Source organism: Perca flavescens, chromosome 11 (assembly GCF_004354835.1).
Source record: "Perca flavescens isolate YP-PL-M2 chromosome 11, PFLA_1.0, whole genome shotgun sequence".
In the NCBI taxonomy this organism is placed as follows: Eukaryota; Metazoa; Chordata; class Actinopteri; order Perciformes; family Percidae; genus Perca; species Perca flavescens.
Window position 1 is genome coordinate 28,854,004 of NC_041341.1, and position 21,473 is coordinate 28,875,476.

Genomic DNA, 21,473 nt, shown 5'->3' on the forward strand with positions numbered 1-21,473 from the left:
TTTCCTGTGTCTGGTAGATCTTGTGTGCTGTACGTGCTGACGAAATTTGACATTTGCAACGTGTATGGTTTTCGTGATAACTGCAATGTTTAATTCGTCCTCCGTTTCAATCGTCCCGGTTGTACCCTACCTGTATGTGTGAAAACTCTCTTTATCTCACGCATCCGTTTTGTTGTTGTTGAATACATAGCCCCATTTGTGTGTGCTTGTGTGTATGAGTCAAAACAAAATAAAGTTAAAACTTGTTTTGACCAATTTCTTTGTCATCTGCAGATTGATTTTAAGTAGAGAAAAAAATCTATTTAAATCTTAAATTGGATTTTTTTTTTTTTTTTTTTTTAAATCAGGGATTTTTTTTTTAGGCCATATCGCCCAGCCCTGATTTAATGTCTCAGAGACATGCTTAACTTGCTTTGTGACCTGAAATTTAGCCTAATCAAACCGTTTGGAGCCTTAAATCAAACGGAAGAGGACCCAGAATAGTGCCCTGTGAGACAATGTACTTTTGAGGCTAACTTTGCATGTTCATGCAATCAGAAAAGGAAGTTTAAAAAGGAAAAAGTCAAAATAAATATATAAACCACACATGATGGAATCCAGGCTCTATAACACAAGTTAGATTACAAGTAACATTTGCAAAGATATTAATAGTGATTAAAATTACAATTGCTTTACATGCTCTTTTTCACACACCATCAGAGCAAAAGTTAGGAACTATAATGGATCCAGATAAGAGAACGAGTCTGACTCTGCCATCGGCAGTATTTCGCTATTTCTCTGATGTCTTTTATCCAACACATGCAATGCCACTATGAGATTAGAACCAGATGTGGAGGATTATAATTAACGCGCCCACTTCCGTATGTTCACACAGACAGACTTGCATAAAAGAAAACAGTGATTCCTGGAGGCAATTTCTGATTAATGTTAATATTTACAAAAAAACTAGGAAAAAGAAAAACTACAAAAAAACAGTATAGTAGGTTCAGTCAACAGGTGCACACAAGGCAAGGATTACGCTGCAAGGAGGCCCTGGGTCTCAAATCACTCTCTTTTCTCTGCTAGAGTAGTGCCTGGCCCCAGGCTTACTGTGGAATAATTAATTAAGAAGTACACATTTAAGCATAATAATGAATAAATGAAGGCATTCAAATTGATTGACAAGATTGATCCTCTTAAATAGAGGGGCTCACAATTAATTAAGCAGGACCAACCTAGGGCCTTGTGAAGTCAGTTGATATCATGCTTTAGTGGTGCAAATTTCAAAAACACATTTTCTGTTAAATTAGCACAGGGGTGTCCAAACATTTCATGCCACATGGAGTACATAGTTCTGGGAAATGAGCTCTTTAAGAAACTGTCTTAATGAGTGAGTTTTAAGCAGTGAAGGTTTGAAGTACATCACATGTGACAAGTGACTTGTCAGCCTGTTCTGGTTCAGTGTCACAAGAGAACAGGTCTGCTCACATATGAGTCAAACAAACTGAGCATCCTTTTGGCAAGGTGCCTTGTCTGGGAAATCTGGACTAATCCAAACCTCTGTAGAACTGACAGTGGACACTGGTAGTGGCGACTTGACATGATACTCCTTCAACGTCATCAGAGAAAGGGTCTGAGAACAGGTTAATGTCCTTCTCAGTGACAGTGAAATCTTGACAGTGCTGGTTGAATTCTGTTATTAGCAATGCTAATGTTGTTTCATTCTTTAGGCTAATTTTAGGCTGCCAATGCCAAACATGGCCAGGGACTACAGATGAAATCTAGCTTCTGGCATATTTAAAAGCAATGTTTATTGTTATGCACCGTGCCTGACAAATAAACTTAATAAATAAACTATTTTGCTGCGAGCACAGTCACTATTTTCACATTTGGTCAACCAGAGATCATTTCCCCCAGAGCCGGGAATTGAGCAGTGTGCTGTCACTGCTTAGCATCTTAAAAAGTCCAAGCTCCACAACAAATTATTCCATGTGTGTACGTTTGTGACAAAAGCCCATCCTTTCCTTGAAAGTAATTAAAAAAAGCGAGGTCTGCCAATTATTGAGGGTTTCTCAGTTCAACAAGGCTGTGTCCTGTGACTGATATTCTCATATTGTTATAGTGATGCCTAGCATTCACAATAGGATCTGAATTTTAATGTAGTCAGTGAGCAAAATATCATTTACATTTTATAATCAGTCATGGGCCAATTGAAGGTTTCAGGCCATGCCCCTAGGCCATAGTTTAGTTTAATAAGCACAAACATGTGAACATGTTAAGGGACATTTTACCACCTTTATTGCTGATGTTCAATCAGTACTGATGGTATATGTAGTCCATTTAAGAAACACAAAAAAGTTATTTAAAAAAAAGCAATTAAAAGCGAGTGGTCCGGCACGCAGAGCCGTGGCAGCTGTGCCTACATGTACCAGGATGCATTGCACCCAAGCGGCAACTTGGCATAGCTCTCTTAGCTTTTTAGAAAACAAACTCACAAAATGTCAGAAAAGGAATTATTCTTACACCTAAACAGAGAAATACAACCGCACACCTTCAGATCTAAAGTTTGTCTCTTTCATTGCACCAAGACTAGATTACCTGGTAACTGATTCATTCAAATGGGACAGAAAAGAAATTTAACAAGATCCACTGTAGTAAGTCTTTCCACTGTCCCAAACACAGCAACTCTGTTTTTGACAAAATAAATCATAATTCACAGAGTAAGATGTGAAAGTACACCGGCTCCATACGCTGAATTTCTCTCTCCAAAGACGTCTCTCTCTGCTCAGCTGCCCGGTAAACAGCAGCTCGTTGGCGGCTCTCAGTTTTTCTTCAGAGGCAGACAAAAACCGCCATACTGTTCTGGTTGTCTTTTCCAGTTTATCTTCGGGATCCTGAAAAAGTTCTCCAGCACACCTCTGTCCAAGTACACATTCAGAAATGCATACAGCCCTGTGACAGCTGTCATCGGCGACTGGATACAGCGAAAACACGGCGAAAAACTGCCTACGCTGACATTCCAGTCCCTCCAGAAAACCGCGATTATGCGATCACATAATTCAATGCATAATCAGCCAAAGTCAGCCATTTTTTCAAATACGCCGCACTTTCAAAATATGCGGGGCTTGCATGATAATAATCCACAAAAAAAAAGTCACATATATCTTAGCAGAAAGTAGAAAAATGTTGCGTTTACTTCACACAAGAGCAGCCATTTTCCCCTGTTGCCATGGGAATGTTATGAAGTGACGTAATTACGCGACGTGAACATCATCGAAAAGCAGGGTGTTGGGGGAATCACTTTTTTTCAATCAAACCGCAGTTTTTGCAAGTTCCCGCAATTTCATTGCATAAAACTGTAAATATCCCGCATATTCCATCGCATTTTTGAAGAAAATGTGCCGAATAATCAAGGATTTTTGCCCGCAACAATCACAAAAAAACGCTGAAAAACAATTTCAGCAAAGGCCCCACCACTGTGGGTGTTCGCTCTGGGCGGCTAAACTTTTCCGGCTCCCTGCCGCCGTCCGTATCATGACAGCTGCAGCCTCCCTCGGCCGCTCTCTGGCTGTATACAGCGGATCAGCCGAGTCAGTCAAAACACTGTAAAATGTACATTGTCAAAATTCTCATTCATTGCATCCTCTCACCAATGGATTTGTCGCTATTTACAAAAGCAATTCAAGAGAAGAGAACAGGGAAGTTTGTAAAGTGCATTGTGTCCCCAGTCACGTCACTGGAGTACGGAAGTGAAGCAGACTTTGCAGCTGCGGCCGGCTGAGGTTCAGGCCCACAGAGACGAGCTTTTTTAACACCATATGCTAGATAGAGATAAGGTAAAATCGCCCAATTGTCCCTTTAAGCTTAAAACTTCTGGAACGTGCATGCATGCCTGCATGTGTGTGTGTGGTGAGTTTGAGTTAAAGCTTTTATGTTCCTACAGGTCTTTATAGAAATACACACCACTTTTGGTGCACACAGTTTTTGATCATGAACTTGTTTAATGAGAGTAATTCAAAAGTTGATGTGCTCCTACTCTCTGGAACAAGATGCCTGGTGACCTGAGGTCCATCACAACTGTGTCCACATTCAAAAGCAAACTCAAAACCTTATTTTCTCAGGCATTTGTTTAAATTACAGGGTGTGTGTGTGTATGAATTTATATGGTCGCACTTCTATGTCTTGTTTGTTTTTGTTGATTGTCCTGTGTATTCTTATTTCTATTCATGCTTTTTTTTAATGCGTATGTTGTTTTTAACGTATAGCACTTTGGGTTTACGTGTAATGAAAGGTGCTATACAAATAAAACTGACATTGACAACAGCGCTGCGACGCACCCACATTGTCAGCCTATCATCCTGTCAGCCTATCATCCTGCTTCTTCCTCGTTTAAACACAATTCTCTCTCTGCCTAGTACATTCATGCTGCGGTTATGCGTGCAGTACGTTCACAGCTGTATTTAAATCTGTTCTCTCTGTTGTTGTCAACTGTTACAGTGCAAATCATCGCAAATGGCAAAGCGCCCCTCCACCTCCTCATCGCCGCCAGTCTTCGCAGATTCCTCAGCTCCATCAGAATCATCAGCCACCACCACCACCACCACCCCCACCAGTGTCTGGACTCCATGGGGGGATTTATCTTGCTGCTACTCAGGGCAGACGCCCCTCAGTTACAAATCTCCCTGTAGAGTCTAAGCACCAAAGACTTTCTGCCAAGACTTACATTTTACATATCATCTGTAAAAATGAATATTCTATCTAATCTTTACTTTATTCAATTGCTTCTCCTGATGGAAATGTGTCCTTGTTTTTCACTTACATCTTTCATATGAATATTTGGTGTTTTTGTACATTTCAAACTTAATTAGAACTTTCAAGAACACATCAGATTTTCTGACCAGCTGGGGTCTTAAAAACAGCAACATTCTTATTATGAGGATGAACCAGCGTTGTCCCTCACCAGCAAAGATATGCAGCAAAGCACTCAAACACACACACACACACACGCGCTCAAAAACACATACACTACCGGTCAAAAGTTTGGAGTCACTTAGAAATTTCCATTCCACTCCATTCCAGACACAATACCTACGTGACTGGTTTAAAGAAATGACTCAAGATGGCTGCCAGGAGTTTTCTCTGAGAACCTGGCCTCTTAGAATCTAACAAAAATCTACTGAATCCTTTATTGTATTCTCAAATTTAGTGGTTAATTGCCTCAAGTTGCATTTTATTTAAATTGCGGCTTAATATTGGGGACAATATTTCCACTATTTGCTGAGCTTGCGCTGCAGCCCAAGTTGATGGGCTTTTGGGCCTACTAGGACCTGGACAAACAGATCTGTAACCATCAACATTTGCTACTTTCATCAACTCCCGGTACATCCTGGTAAGACACATTATGCCTCCTAAGAATGCTAAAACATCTCCTTGTGAGGATGACGCTGTTGTTACAATGAGTGTACTCTCTCAATTAATGGAGCAGCAGAGGGATCTATAAAGATATGTTATTGCAGCAGCAAGATAACTTCAAATGTTTCATTCAGCTGATTATGGATGGAACTAACAAAAGATTGGATGGTGTTATCAGAGATGTACAGGAGCTGAAGACCAGCTTGGAATTTACCCAATCAAAGTTTGAAGAGGAGAAGATGGGATGCAAGGAGATTGAGTCAAAGATAAGGGCATTTGAGACAAACATTACTACCTCCAAGCAGGAATTGGATGCAATGCTCAACAAGCTGGATTACATTGAAAATCAGAACAGGAGAACAAATATTTTAATCGATGGCATTGCTGACGAGAAAGGAGAGAATTGGTGTGAATCAGAGAAAAAGGTGCGAGAAATGTTCTCAAAAAACTTGGGCTTAGATGGAATAAATATGGACATTGAGCGTGCCCAGAGACTTGGTCAGTTTCAGGAGAGGGGAAGGCCAAGGAAAATTGTTGTTAAACTTCTTCGCATTAAGGACAGAGAGCTGATTCTTTCTTCTGCCAAGAAATTAAAGGGCACCAAGATCTACATTAACGAAGATTTCTCGGAAGCTGTGCAACTGAGGAGGAAAGAGTTGTGGCCGAAGGTTAAAGCTGCCAGAGAGAGAGGGGATAAGGCGAGTTTGAAGTATGATAAACTGATCATCATCCCAAGGGATGGACAAAGTCAGTTATTGGTCTAATGGGCTTTAAAGATCAGTTTTATATGTTTGTGTACATGTATGTGAGTCTGTGTTCAGGACTTATATGTATGTAGCCTACTTGATGAAGATAAAATAACTTAGGGTACAAGATATTTAATTGGATTATAATATAAGACTTATTTACTTTTAACTAAGATGACCAGCATAAATAAACTACCTAAAGGTTTAATACTTGCACATATTAATATATGTAGTTTAAGGAACAAAATTCAAGACTTGTCTTTATTTTTGCAACTAAACAAAATAGACCTACTCATGATTTCTGAAACTCATTTGGATCACTTCATAGATAATTCAGATGTTGATATAGGGGGTTTTCAATTTATAGAAATGATCGAAACAGGTTTGGAGGTGGTGTGGCCATTTATATACGGGATCATTTCCCTGTTAAACTGAGACAGGACTTAATGGTTGATGAAGTTGAGGTGTTATGGTTACAGGTACATATTCCAAATTTAAAACCGATTATTCTTGGTTGTTGTTATAGGCCACCTAGTGCCAGGATAGAGTATGTAAATGGTTTATGTAATATGCTAGACAAGGTGACTGAGGAAAACAAAGAGATATACTGGCTGGGTGATCTAAATATTGATTGGCTATCTGAGATTTGTCCTCTGAAGAATAAGCTTAAAACCATGACAGACACCTGTGGGTTATCTCAACTAATGGATCAACCAACAAGAGTTTCTAGTAACAATACAGGATCTTTAATATCAAAATGTATTGATCATATTTACACTAATAATCCTGATATGTGCTCAACACCTATTTCTGTGACAGTTGGCTTTAGTGATCACAACTGTATTGCTGTCTCCAGGAGAACTAAGCTACCTAGAGCCTGTCCTAAAATTATTATGAAAAGATCTTATAGGGTATTTAATGAGGAGTGTTTTTTAAATGAATTGGATAATATTAAATGGAATTTGATAAGTGATATTGATGATGTGGATATATCCCTTAATTTATTTATGGATTGTTTTATGAAAGTTGTTAACAATCATGCCCCATTAAAGAAATTTACAGTTAAAGCCAAAAGTGCTCCTTGGGTTGATACTGAGTTAAAGAGCATAATGGCTCAAAGGGAAGAGGCTAAAAAGGTTGCGGTTCTTTCTAACTCTCTGGAGGACAGAAAATGTTATTGTATTTTAAGGAATCAGGTGACCAAGGAGAATAGAGTGAAAAAAAAAAATATTTTCAGAAGAGAATTGAAGACAGTGGTACAGATAGTAAGAGAATGTGGAATGTACTTAATGAAATCATGGGGAAAAAATCTACTTGTACTTCTTTTGTTGAATTGAATGGAGTTTATTTGACTAAGCCAATACAGATTGCAAATTATTTTAATGATTATTTTGTTAATAAGGTTTCTAATTTTAGAGAGACAATGAAATACACTGTTGATTCCAACTCAAATGAGCTAATTGAAAGGTGTATTATGAAAGATAAACTGTGTAGTTTAGAATTTCATCAGGTTAATGTTGTGCAGGTGGAAATGTTGTTGAGATCTTTGACTGTTGGAGGGTCTGTTGGTACAGACAACTTGGATAGTCGGCTGTTGAAGTTAGCAGCTGGACATATCTCTAAACCAATGTGTCACATTTTTAACAGATGTCTGGTTAGCGGTGTGTGTCCAAAACTTTGGAAGGAGGGTAAGATAATCCCTTTACCCAAGGACACAAAATCAACTTTTTGTGGCCCAAATAGTAGGCCTATTAGTATTTTGCCTATTCTAAGTAAATTATTGGAAAAGATTGTATTTGAGCAAGTGCGAGATTACTTTACTAACAATGATTTGACCACTATGTTTCAGCATGCTTATAGGTATGGTCATTCCACCTGCACTGCAATGACACAAATGTCGGATAGCTGGCTTACATCAATTGATAACTCAATGCTGGTGGGTACACTACTACTGGATTTTAGTGCTGCCTTTGATGTGATTGACCATGACATTTTGATTTCTAAACTTATTAGTTATGGTTTTACTTCCTCAACAATTAAGTGGTTTAAGAGCTATTTGTCGGAGAGGTCGCAAAGAGTTTATTTTAATGGTGCATTATCTTGTAGCAAGTCCGTGGATTGTGGTGTTCCTCAAGGAAGTTGCCTCGGACCTTTGTTATTTTCAATTTTCACAAATGATATGCCGTATATACTCAGTAAGGCATCATTAACTATGTTTGCAGATGATTGTACTCTTTATTATGCAGCCCCTACATGTTCAGAGCTTAATCAGGTTCTGTCTTGTGAAATTAGCAAATTGTATAATTGGATCAACACAAATAAGCTTGTACTAAATCTTTCAAAAACTATGAGTATAATATTTGGTTCTAAGTATAGATTATCTGACAATCCTAAAATTAATATACAAGTTAATGGTCAAAATGTACAGCAAGTGAAAAAGGTGAAGCTTCTTGGACTTTGGCTCGATTCTACATTGTCATGGTCTGATCACATCAGCAAAGTTGTTGCTAAAATGGGCAGAGCTGTTGCAGTAATGCGTAAATGTGCACAATTTTTAAATTCACGGTTGTTTAGTCGTGTTGTTTGTACATTGGTTTTGTGTCATTTGGATTATTGTTCTGTTGTATGGTCTGCTGCATCATGCAGTCATTTAAAAAAATTACAAGTGGCTCAAAATAAGGCTGCTAGACTGGTCCTTGGTTGTTCTTTGAGAACTAGTGTTGCAGAAATGCATGAACGTCTTGCTTGGCTGGTGGTCAAGCACAGACTATCTGCTAATATGTTAGGATATTTTCATAGAATTATTAACACTCGGATTCCAAAATTTCTTTATGACTATATAATTTACTATTCAGATATGCACTCACATTACACAAGAGGGGCGAATAGTCGACAGATTTCTTTACCCCTACCTAAATCTGACTCTATGAAGAGGACCGTGTTTTATAGGTCAATTGTGTTTTGGAACAATCTTCCAGTTGGGGTTCGGGATATCAAGGGAAAAACTGGTTTTAAAAAAAGACTAAGACTATATTTGTATTCAACATCATAATATTGTCTGGATTGGCTGAGAGTTGTTGTATAACGTGCTATGTTGTTTTGTATTATTTTACTATTATTCTAATCAGTACTTTTTGTATTGTTATTTTTTATGTGTATTAATATATGATATTTTTGTGAGTAATTGTGATTGTAATTACTCACATACGTTTTGTATGTATTGTTTGGACCCCAGGAAGACTAGCTGTCGTCTCGGCGGCGGCTAATGGGGATCCTTTTAAATAAACAAAAACCTGCTGAGATCAGTTGTATTGTTTTTTTTAACCAGGGCAGCAGTTTTCAGATTACATTATGTGCTTACATAATTGCAAAAGGGTTCTCGACTGTTGTAGAAAGAAGTGGCTGAAGAAACACTTGAAATTCATGCTTTTTGGTCTAAACGTCATACCCAAATTAAAAGTGGTACAGCTCCCATATACTTTGACACTCAGGGGTGTGCCTGATATCATTGGAAAGGTGATTGATGTGGGTTTGTTTGTGTATTTGAGAAGTGTTGTATTTTGTAGTTTTTGGGCTTTTTTATTTGCACTTTTCAAATAGAAATAAAAAAACGCACAGACATATTTGTAGAAAAGAATTCATATAAAATCCATTTTTGAGTCTTTTAGCTTCTGAATTTTTTTCTGTAGTAAGCGGAGACGTGGCTAATGCTGTGTTGTCTGTCACCTGTCAGATGTCTTTACAGCAGTGTATTTTAATAATTTTACAGATTTATAACTTGGACAGAAATAAAAAATCTCCATTCTAGCCTCTTTAACTCTGTGTCAGTAAGGCCTAGAATCACCCTGACACAACTTGAGTGTTTCCTTTCCAATGATATCAGGCACACCCCTAAGTGTCAAAGTATATGGGAGCTGTACCACTTTTAATTTGGGTATGACGTTTAGACCAAAAAGCATAGAATTTCAAGCATTTCTTCAGCCACTTCTGTCTACAACAGTCGAGAACCATTTTGCAATTATGCAAGCACATAATGTAATCTGAAAACTGCTGCCCTGATTAAAAAAAACAATGCAACTGATCTCTGCTGGTATTCTGTCTGGAATGAAAATTTCTAAGTGACCCCAAACTTTTGACCGGTAGTGTACATGGACACACACCTGCCCATCTTCCCAAAACCCATCGTTTTCACAGACAGTGTCACTCTTTTAAACTTCTTATCGTTGTGGGAAGCAGTAACACACGGTGAAACCGGTCAAGCAACAGCCAGAGAGATTACCATTTCCGTTTTTACAAAAGCACTATTTGAGGAAAAGATAGTTGGTGACCTGGAACATCCTTATTAGCTTTTGGTAATAGCGTTCGTATTGGACTCAGATAAGAATGACACTTGATCAACATTGTTATCATCATTACTGTTTATGGAGTTTGTTCTCAATTGATCCCACTGAGATCTGAGCTTCTATTTCAATCTCTTCCTTTCAGGGCTTCTTTGTGTCCATTATCTATTGCTACTGCAACGGAGAGGTGAGTGGATTGTTTTTTTCAAATTGCACTGATCGCACAGGAAAAGCACAACACCGCAGCAACACCGCAAAGCCAAAGCAAATTATTCTGTGTGTGTGTGCAAACTTTAGTTTGATTTCAAATTAAGCGTTGCCACTGATAACGGTATAATTACTCCAGGCACACATAACCCAGGGTCTGGCTGAAGAAGTAAAAGGGTGACATTAGCTACTTGTCCTTTTTCATTCTATCCATTTCCTGCCTTCTACAGTAAAATTAAATGTGATGAAAAGAGCTGTCATGATATCAGGCATTCACTCTCTGTCTCCCTCTACATATAAACTGTAGGGAAATTGTGCAGCGTTGCTTTTTGTCCACTTAAAGGGATTTGTTTTGCTAGTGATAGGCTCAGATTGTTACAAAACAAATGTTGTCAGACTCCTAAAAGTGTCTGACAGCATTATCGATCCCAGGACGTGACTTCTTGTCCGAAGACAGCGGTGTGGAGAGTCAAACGGCAGTCGAGAAAAAGACGTTCAGAGTTTGTTGTTTCGGAGTAGGCTACAGAAACTATAGGCTCCTGTCACCTAAAAGATTGTCAGTGCCATGGCTCAATATTTTAATGATTTCGACAATGTGGATATGGTCGTTATAGTTAGATGACCACCTGTATTCATTTGAGCCAAACTACAACGTTACGGACGGAGAGAAAGAGAGAGCGAGAGAGACCGGGCGGAGGAGGCTGAAGCAGTGGCTGGAGGGCTGCGAGCCTCGGGATATTGGTGGTGCTCTCGTCGGGTGCTGTGCCCCTATATGCCCAAAGAATATGTTGTCAGGAGTGGGACCTGTTGCTGCCAGATATCTGTGGTCTGGTGGTGTCCAGTGATATACCTCGGACACAACGCTGTGTCACCACGTCTTTATCCCTTCTCGCTTTCCACTCTCCACACCGCTTTCATCGGACACAAAGTCACGTCCTGAGATCGCTAATGTTGACAGACACTTTTAGTACAACAGGACATCATGACTTTGCGTAAATATACACGCCACTTTCATAAAGCCAAATGGCGTGTTATTGTATGCATTTTCAGCTATCCATGTGTATGCCTACGCTGTATACAGCTGATGTAAACATACCCACCACGTGGCCTCGCCACGTTGCGTGTTATCGCAAGAATGCGACGTACTATCGCGAGAACGTCACACGCCTGTTAAAAAAAAAAAATGGTTGGGTTTAGGAAAAGAACATAGGGAGAAAGGCTTTCGTAACAAAACAGTGACAAAAACACGGAAAATAACGACAAAAACACGCTTAGGAAAACAATAAATGGTTGAGTTTAGGAAAGAAACATTGGGTAAGGCTTATTAAAAAAAAATTAAAAAAGAAAAAAAAAAAACGCTGAAAATGGGGTCCAGGTTGGAAAAAAAACAGTAGTTGCACTTTAAGTGGTGGAGATCGAAAATATCATTCTGGTGAAGACAAACATTTAGCATTTGCTATTGTTTCTCATGTGTCTCAGGAGTTGGTGGAGACCAAACCAGAGCTAGAAGGCTGGTGTATGTTGGACTTATTTGACTCCAGTTGGATGCTTTTGTTGCTCTGCATTTAAAGGCAATTGCTTATATATTGACATTGTGTCGTGCAGAAGTTTTTATACTTTAAATTGGCTGAATAACAGTTTACAGTAGTATCATAGTCTACAGTACACTGACAAAAAATAAAATAAAAAAATAAAGCAGGTTAAAACCGTAATTGTAGGAGTGGACAGTTTGGGCCATCTTGTCTAATGACTTGACATGTACATTTACACATTTTCTTTTAGTTGCACTGAGTGAGTGCAAGCTGTGTCTTTTTCTTTTCCCGTTCGTTTCTTGTCTTATTTTGCCTTTTGTATGCGCTTGTCCTTATATTGACATACTAAAAATTTGCATAAAAATTGTATTTGTAGAATCCTAAAATAAAAAGAATGACCCTATAGCAAGGAAAACCCAGGTATTTGCGATAAAATATCTAAAAAATAAAGCTACTATTCTGCACTGTGATAATTTTTAAATGTAATTCTGTATATTGAAAGCCCTTGTTCTTCCTATCCCCACAGGTCCAGACAGAGATGAAGAAAACATGGACACGCTGGAACCTGGCCTTTGAGTGGGAGGGCCCGGTGGTCTGCGGCCGCTACCGCTACGGCTCCGTCGTCGTCGGCATCAACAACAACAACAGCACCAGCAGCCAGTCCCACCTGGCAGGGGCTGGCCAATCCACACGCTCCACCACACTTGTTTCAAGCCATGTTAATCGGAGCACAGGTGCCCCCGTGGTCAGCATGCACACCACCCTCCCAGGATATGTGATCAGTAACTCGGACCCGTCCATACCTGAAGAACCTGAAGACAGCGGCCCCAAGCAGGTGGACGATATCTCGCTGAAGGAAAACCTGCCTGTTCTTAGTACCAGCGCAACAGCGGACGATGAGGAGGAAACACTGTAGCGGTAGTCTACAACAAGTCAAAACATGCGGCAGAGAAAGACCGATGAAAAAAGTCGCTGTAGTGGTTTGTGTAACCCAATCCACTTTCTTGTCATTTAAACTCTAAAGAAGGTATCAAAGGAAAATAAAACGAGACTGTATGTACAAGAAACACAAAATGTCTTGAACCCCCTTATGAAAAAGAACTTAAAAGTTAGACCATGAACCTGAATGCAAATGTTTAATATGTCTTGTTGATTTTCTGCAAATTCCACAGCTACACTTTTCACTCGCTGCGTCAACGTTTTTTAGCTTTGGTGTTGGATGTTGTTGATTGCTGATGGAGATGGTTTGCATATGGATACATTTGTAGGAATGTGAGGTGGCAAAAGGATGAAATGCAACTCGTTCAACTACCAAAACAAATCTAATATGATGTGCCAGTGTTGGTACTTTGAGGGAGCTTGGCTGCAGTAAACAGACCCTCTTGCTGAAGGCGATGGTTTCCAACCTTCAGAAGCTCTCAGGGAGTGCTAAGCCATATTGCTCGCTGTTCTCAATAATATAAATTATGATGTTGCATGTACTGTGGTGGTCTGACTTTATGGATATTTATTTCAGCTTTTCCACTAAAGTGCACTTTTTTCCACTGTGACTTAAGTACCACATCTTAGGATAGTGATAAACCACAGTAGGTGAAAAGCACAAAGAAACACTTGAGAAATATACATGGAAATTGTATAAGCTGAGGGAAACGGGTGGAAGGAAAAATGTTTTGTTGTTTTTTTTAACTAAAAAAAGGTAGCAGTAGAAAGCAGTAGAAGAAAACTCATCTCCTGGAAGGTGTAGATGTGATGAACCTTTGTTCTTGCCAACAAATGTTCACTGAATTTGAATATACTGTATATTAATATTAGTGTAATTTTCTTCACATATTAAAAAGCTACGTATAAAAATGTAATGTACAGCCATTTACAGGAGTTTCTATCCCTCTTGTCGTCTTACAGTAATTGAAATTGGGAGGCCCCCAGATGCAGAAAAATGTATGTGTATGTGTAGATTGAAGACTAAAACTGTGTGTATGCACAAAGACAGAAATATGCATTATTTTCATCAGATTTATAAAGCCGCAGGTACGCCCAATTTGTTTTATAAGTTTCAATCATTGTGGAGCTGGGTGCACATGCATGTACCTCATTTTCATTCCCACAGGTATAAATAGATGTAGAAACACCTTTAAACACCTGTTTGCATATCGATACTTGTGCCTGCTCCACCACTCATTAGACCTGTCACTAACTACGTTTACATGCACATAATATTCCGGTGTTTGCTCTTATTCCGAAAAAGAAGATATTCCGACTAAGCTGTTTACATGGCTAATTAAAGTGAGTATTACACTAATATTCCTGCTTCTAAAACCCGAATAATACCGGAATATCCCACGTCTTAATTGGAAAATGCTATATTCGGAAAAAGGCCTTATTCGGAATATCCACCCGGAATATGCTCTTTACATGACCTGTATCAAATTTGGAATATTGTCATATTCTGAATAATCGTGTAATATTGGTTTGCATGTAAACGTACCGAATGAGAAAAACCACAAAGAAAGTACAATTTCACAGAGTGTCGCATCGGCGAGGTTCTCCAACGGTCCCAGAACAGTTGTCAATATGCACGGCTGTGGCTGTTTGCAGCATCCAAACCGCTAATTCATCACATATACCTGAAAAAAATCTAGATCACTATTATTATTATTATTATTATTATTATTATTATTATTATTATTATTATTAGAGGTTAGAAGGCGCTAATGTTGAAATGAACTTTAAAGCTATCGTCACCACTACCTCTGGTCAAATATTGACTTAGTATATCAATATATTGACTCAGTATCTCAGAATATAAACTAAGAATCTCAAAGTAATGAGACAATTTAAAATATTGACTTAGAATCTCAATATATTGGCTTAGTATCTCAATATATTGGATCAGTATTTCAATATATTGACTTACTAACTCAGAATATTGACTAAGAATCTCAAAGCAATGAGAACATTTAAAATATTGACTTACAATCTCAATATACTGACTCAATATCTCAAAGTATCTAAATATATTGACTTAGTAACTTAGACTATTGACTAGGAATCTGAAAGTAATGAGAAACTTTAAAATATTCACTTAGAATCTCAATATATTAACTTCTGCACACCGGCGTGCAAAGTATAACTTTGTATAATAGAGTCTGGAGATCCTTTTTTCTTGTTGAATGGGAAATCTATTCTTGGGACACGTTTGTTTTTACTGTTTCAACTGATTTTTATTAATGTTGATAGAGTTTGGATGCTTTCAACGGTTTGTTTGAATTCTGCATTAGCAAAACACAAAGAAATGTATAAAATGATAAATCTTTACCCGGACAAGTGAATTTTGTGCATGGACAAGTGAAACATAAATGTACTTGTCCAAAGGACAAGTGCCTCAAAAAGTTAATGTCAAGCCCTGCAGTGACTGAGAGAATTAACTCATAATTTCAAAGTAAGTTTATAAATGAACCTTTGATATTTTACAGAACGCTGTCTAACCCGCAAAAATAATAACACAATCAGTGAAATTGGCCAACAATCTAAAAACAATGTTACCACTCTCTATACCTATATTCAATCTCCTCATCATTTCACTAGCAGCCATCTCAGATAAAACCGTACACGCTGATCTGAAGTCTGCGTGAGGTGTGCACATTCTCACCACACATTCTTTTAATAAATTCTACTCTGTGGAAAAAAGGCATACAGTACGTATGTTTTTTTTTGTGGGTACGCATCATTTATACATCTGTCCCAAATTGATTATCTGTCAAGCAAGAGGATAACGCGTCCTGATGAATCCTTGTTATGGACAAATTCAGTGTCATGGTGAACTAATAGGGGTGGGAATCGCCAGAGGCCTCACGATACTTATGTCACGATATGATATTATTACGATTTTAAACATTTTGCAATGTATTACCTTTTTTCCAACTTCAAATTTTCCCAATTTCAAATGATGTCCCCAAACGGAAACTTTGTCAACATCTTTTATCTAAAAAGATAAGCTTCTCTGTTTGTTCATCTCACTCAATTTTATTGCTGCAAAATGGGATTGCCAAGCAGGCAAACTGATATATATAATAATAGATCTTTACTTGGCGTCTGTGTATCGATACAGTATTGCCACGGAAAATATCGCCATACTATGCTGTATCAATTTTTTCCTCACCCCTATGAACATATGTGCTTGTTTGTACAGTCAGCCCATCTTGTGGAGAGAAACGTGCTAGCTACAGCTGCTAATAAAACTAAATGGAATGTATGTGGAAGTTTATTTGTGATTTGTATTGCCTTGAACTGCTGACATCTGATTCACTTGCTAGGCTTACTGCTTCTTCAACAATTGTCAGTCAGTAGCACAAACAGTTTTTATGGTGGATCAAATGTGACATCAACCCTGATTTTCCACTGGCCGCGTCTGTGCTGTGTTCCGGTTCAAATAGAAAATAGGGGTTAAAGGTGCACTAGGAGTTCCTGCATGGTCACTTCTATTGATGTTCCAAGTAAATTCCAAACAAAACAGAGCAAGCTCGCTCCTCCCCCCATGATTCCGTAACTGTCATAACTAACTGACTAACTGTCACTAACCCCCACCCCCTCCCCCAACCATCTTGTCGGTGATTGGCTGGAGTGGTTTGTTGTATTTTGGTGCACAGGCTGTGCCTCTAGTGTTTATTTGACGTTTCCAACCCCTGTGTTGTCTCCCGAGACCGGGCTGTTTGACAGTGTATTCAGGGGGCAGGCAGCTAGCAGATCAAGGAGAGATGCCTACGATTTGAGACAAAAATGAAATTGTGCTGAAACCATGCAGGAACACATAGTGCACCTTTAAGACAGCATTTAAAATCCTGGTTCTTATGTATTTTTGACAATCGACTATTGTGCTGATTGTGAAGGGCTACATTTGGTGGCTGCTTAAAGGTTTTGTGTCTGCCTTGTGCATGCATGTTTGTCAGTGCATTTGACTTGCTGCTCATCACAAAAATAGCATCTTTATTGTACATGTGCCTCTCCCTTCTCCAGCAGAAGCTTTAAAAAAAAGTGACACGCTTTTCAATCTTTTTTATTTGTGCTAAATGCATTTGACTATATTTCCCTGTGATGTTTGTTTGTGCCTTCCTCTTCATTTCCCTTTCTTCCTCCATATTTCCTCTCTCCCCACTACCGTGTTAACTGATGATAAATGTTTAATGTTCTCAACAACTACCTGTTGAGCTTCTCTTTGATATTCCAGCTGTCAATTAAAAAGTGGTGGTTTTGGGACGCTGCAAACAACTGTTGAGCCTTGTTGGTGTTGTGGAACTCAACACTGTTTTTAAAGATGGTGCCCAACTGATAATCCTTCAGACTTGTCTGCACTCTTACGCTCACACACAAATTCATATTTAAAACACAAGACTCAAGACAGGTCAAGGGCCATAATTCAGGAAAAATTAGGGGTTCCTACTTAATGGCTATAGGTAAGTTATTGGAATCAGGTATGCATTGATGGTAGTTCGACAACTGAGTGGGCCATGTCATTCACTTGATGTTGCCATTCATGCCTGTTAGACCAGTGTACTTCAGCCTAAGCAGATACATCATAGATATAAGGCTGGGTCATGCCACCAAGAATCAGCTCTTTGCTTGGGTGAGGAAAGGATTCAAGGATGCATTAGGTCAGACGATTGTAAGACTAGTGGAGCGAGATAATCAGAGTTGATGGTTGAAAAAAAAAACAAGGATGCCACTGCATTAAGATGAAGTAGCCTATCAAGCCAGCGTTGAGACAGAAGTTTAACTTATTAATACAATAAGACCAGGGTAATCCCCTGAGTATTTGCTTGGGTGAGAGTAGGATTTAACGGCAGCAAAAGTTAAAGTTAGTTCAGGGTTGGAGAATAGTGCCACCTGTCCGAAGGCCCAGTAGATTTATGGCAAGAGCCTGACAACAGCTGCAGGGCTGACTGTTCAAAACGTCATTTAACATGAAGGCCAGGCTTCCATAGTAATGGTCACGCAACGTTAAGCACATTTTACTGCGCATTGATATTTCATTATAGATAGCTACAGTATTGTTAGCCAGTGGCAATCAATAGGGTGTGTTCAGAGGTACAGAGTGTGAGCTAGTGGCTTCCCTGTGTGAAAGGGACTTCTGGAGTATTGTGGATAGACATCTAGGATAGAGTTCTGGTAACCACACTGATGCGACGGGCCCACTTGTTAAACCACAATGTCTCATTTTATATGCAGCATTTGAGTGTGGTAGCTTTGGAATTGTTGGGCAGAGCCTTTGATGGAGCTGGGCTGAGTAATGGAAAGTAATGATCACTCCTGGTCTCTGTTCAGACATGTCATTATCCAGGGTCAAACAACAGGATCATGAACAGAATTGCAGATACTATTTGGGGGGAGAAAAAAAACCCACTTTCACAACATTTAACAACACCCACCACTTTGCAAGGTAACATGCCCTTAACAACCCTGATAAGATGCCTTGTTTTTAAAGCCATTACAGACCCTCCATGATCTGACAATCTGCCATAAGGTTACAATTAGCCCTGATTTTATGGCTTGTGTTCCCAGCTTGAACAGAGGACATGGGCTTCGCTGTGCTCTTGAAGCACTGTGAGCACACCAATGGCTAATTGTATCAATTTGTAACTCCATACACTGGGAGTCAAATCATCAACATTTTAGCAACAGGACTTAAAGTGTCACCCCTCTTAAATAATGCATGTGTTGAGATGTGTGCATTTTCTTTTAAAGAAAGCTAATGCTATGGTTTTTACTGCTGCATCTCAGGTTGCACATTGTTGCCTGAGGGTATCATTTAATGGAATACTATATGGTCTGTTTGTTTGTGTATGCACGATAGAGACATTTTAGAAGCATGAGTAAGCTCTTCTAAACAAAGCCAGAGGGAGATATGCATTGTTTGACCTCTAATTATTGTATTACTCATTGCTCTTCTCTCCATGTTTCATTGCTCAGTATTAGAGATGCTACAACATAATGGGCGGGTGAGGAGAAACATTTTTTGAGTGGCCTGGTTGTATAAATAACTGACAGAACTAACCGTGTGCAGAGCTGTGTGTGATCTAACTGATCTGTATTTGCTCAGTTTGTTAAATAAAAACTGTGACTAACCCCTCTCCCCCATCGTGTTGTCTACTTCATTTCAAAGTCATACGCCCTTGCGGTTCGTCATAGTCTTGCTTAATTGCAGCCCAGCCATGGAAAAGAAAAGCAGAGCATCCACACTCACAAACAAACACAGTTATACAAACAAGGCAATCGCACATAAACCACAGCTCAGCGCAGTGTTGACCCATTAGCCGTACTTTATTTGAAAACAAATAAAGAAGAAGACAATTTATCTTATTTAGGTAAAATATCCATCCTCCTTATCGCCTGCTAATTTCAGTGGACATAGTGAGCCTGTGTGGGCATCACTTTTTAACACATAAAAGCTCCCTGCATGCACTGCATCTTAATGGTTATTAAAGCAGTCTTTGAGGTTTCTCTGGAATGCACGTCTTTTGAAAGGTTATAGTCAGGGATTTACGTAGGTAGTAGAGTTCACATTAAAAACAAAATAATGACTGGCGTTTTAGCTGCATGCCAAATTAATCAGAGCACACCAGGCAAAATTGCCTCCCAAATGCCGACCGTGTAGCATTTAAACAGCTTCTTACTTTTTTTATTTCCTGGTGTGGCATGTATTCTTCTACATCTCATTGTTTGATTTAGGAGTGACACCCTGCCAAACAAATGAACAATCCCAGAGGAAGATTTAAGACCTAATTGACTCTCAGAGGCAATAAATCCCCTAACCACTTCTCCAATGAAGCCCCCACCAACCAGCATTCCTCAAATAAAGACAAGCCATTGTATAGTTTTTCCAAAAAATTACATTATCCACCTTTGGGAACCCATCCATGTTTGACTGGTGCTCATGCGTTTTCTTTGTTCTCTTCTTTGTTCTTCCATCTCCTCCTTGTACAAATGCTTAAATCCAGAAACAAATAAGCAGACATACAAGCTCTATTGTAGCAGAGAGCGGATGTCTGAGGAAGTGAGAGGAGCTATCATAATTATTGTTGTCATTTACACCTGTGCTCTTCGTGCTTTAACTGGGGTTTGGTACCGTTCACATTTATTCCGATATCAGTACCGATACAGATACCGGTACCTAAAATTCGGTTCCGGTACCCAACAGTACCCAACGGTACCTTTTTTTGGTATTTTCCCTTTGTAATAAAAACAAGATTTCAGATGTAAAAATAATTCCAAACTTATTTACCCTATTTACTTAAACATTTTGTTATTCATTTAGAAGATTTACACAACACACAAAATAAAAACACCTTCCTTTTCCCTCCCAAACCCATCCTTATAACCGATTAAATCAAATAATTATTTCTCACACTGCTCTTCTCTTTGTATCTTATTGTTTTTTAGCCTGTTTTTATTTCCTCTCTCTTTTTAAACTGGTCTTTAATGTTTTATGTAATACACTTTGAATTGCCTTGTTGCTGAAATGTGCTACAGAAATAAAGTTGCCTTGCCTTACAACCTCCAGCCTGCCAGTCAGTCATTAGGGCATAGAGAACAAAGGTGTGCCTGCATGGCCCAGATGAAGTGCACCTGCACCGCGACCGCTTTTAGCTCGCCATTAATATTATATTGCAACAAATGGTGTCTGCGTGGAGTTTTGAAAAGCGTAACGACACTTGCAACCGCTCAAAGCCGGCCCGAGGCATAAGCCAACTTAACAGCTGCATCAAGTGTTGTTTTTTCTCCTTAACATTCGCTGACGCTGGGCTCCCGTAGTTCCAAATGGGCCCAGCCCTCCCCCTGCGCGTTTACCATGGAGATACACAAACAACATGGCAGCAACAGCAGCTAATATTAGTCATTTTCTTAACTAGTCGTTTCATTACTTACTTAACCGTAATCTCCGCCGAAATGACCGGCAGCTCATGGTGCTATGTACCCGGCTTAAAGTCACCTATTCTCGGATAACTGAACCACGAATAACCGCTGACCTGACGGAGCAACATGGAGCACCGGACCCGGTGTTGAGGAACTCTGTTGCGGCTCAACCCATCTATTAAAAGCCGCAGATATGACCAAACTGTGACGGAGGTCTGTAGCGGCTTAAACAACTAGCAATCGCCACTCTGTAGCACGGAGCTCCTCTTCAAATGTTGTTTTTTTACCGCTAGTTACTATGAAGGAGCTTGCTACAGGTAGCTATGCTACACTCATGAGACCATGGCATG

General features: G+C 39.2%; 2 protein-coding genes across 2 annotated transcripts in view; both read left to right on the forward strand.

Moving 5' to 3' along the window:
• The window catches only part of LOC114564574 (parathyroid hormone 2 receptor), an 80,381-nt gene extending 75,632 nt beyond the window's left edge, over positions 1-4,749 (forward strand). The window contains exon 12 of the mRNA XM_028591987.1: positions 4,477-4,749. Within this exon, the coding sequence (XP_028447788.1) occupies positions 4,477-4,674 (198 nt within the window). The 3' untranslated portion in view covers positions 4,675-4,749. The remainder of the gene's footprint in view (positions 1-4,476) is intronic.
• Positions 4,750-10,333: 5,584 nt separating this feature from the next.
• On the forward strand, positions 10,334-13,921 carry LOC114564575 (parathyroid hormone 2 receptor-like). The gene is made up of 2 exons (XM_028591988.1): positions 10,334-10,664; positions 12,743-13,921. The coding sequence occupies exon 2, from the start codon at positions 12,755-12,757 to the stop codon at positions 13,130-13,132; it is 378 nt and encodes a 125-aa protein (XP_028447789.1). The 5' UTR covers positions 10,334-10,664; positions 12,743-12,754; the 3' UTR covers positions 13,133-13,921.
• Positions 13,922-21,473: the final 7,552 nt, after the last annotated feature.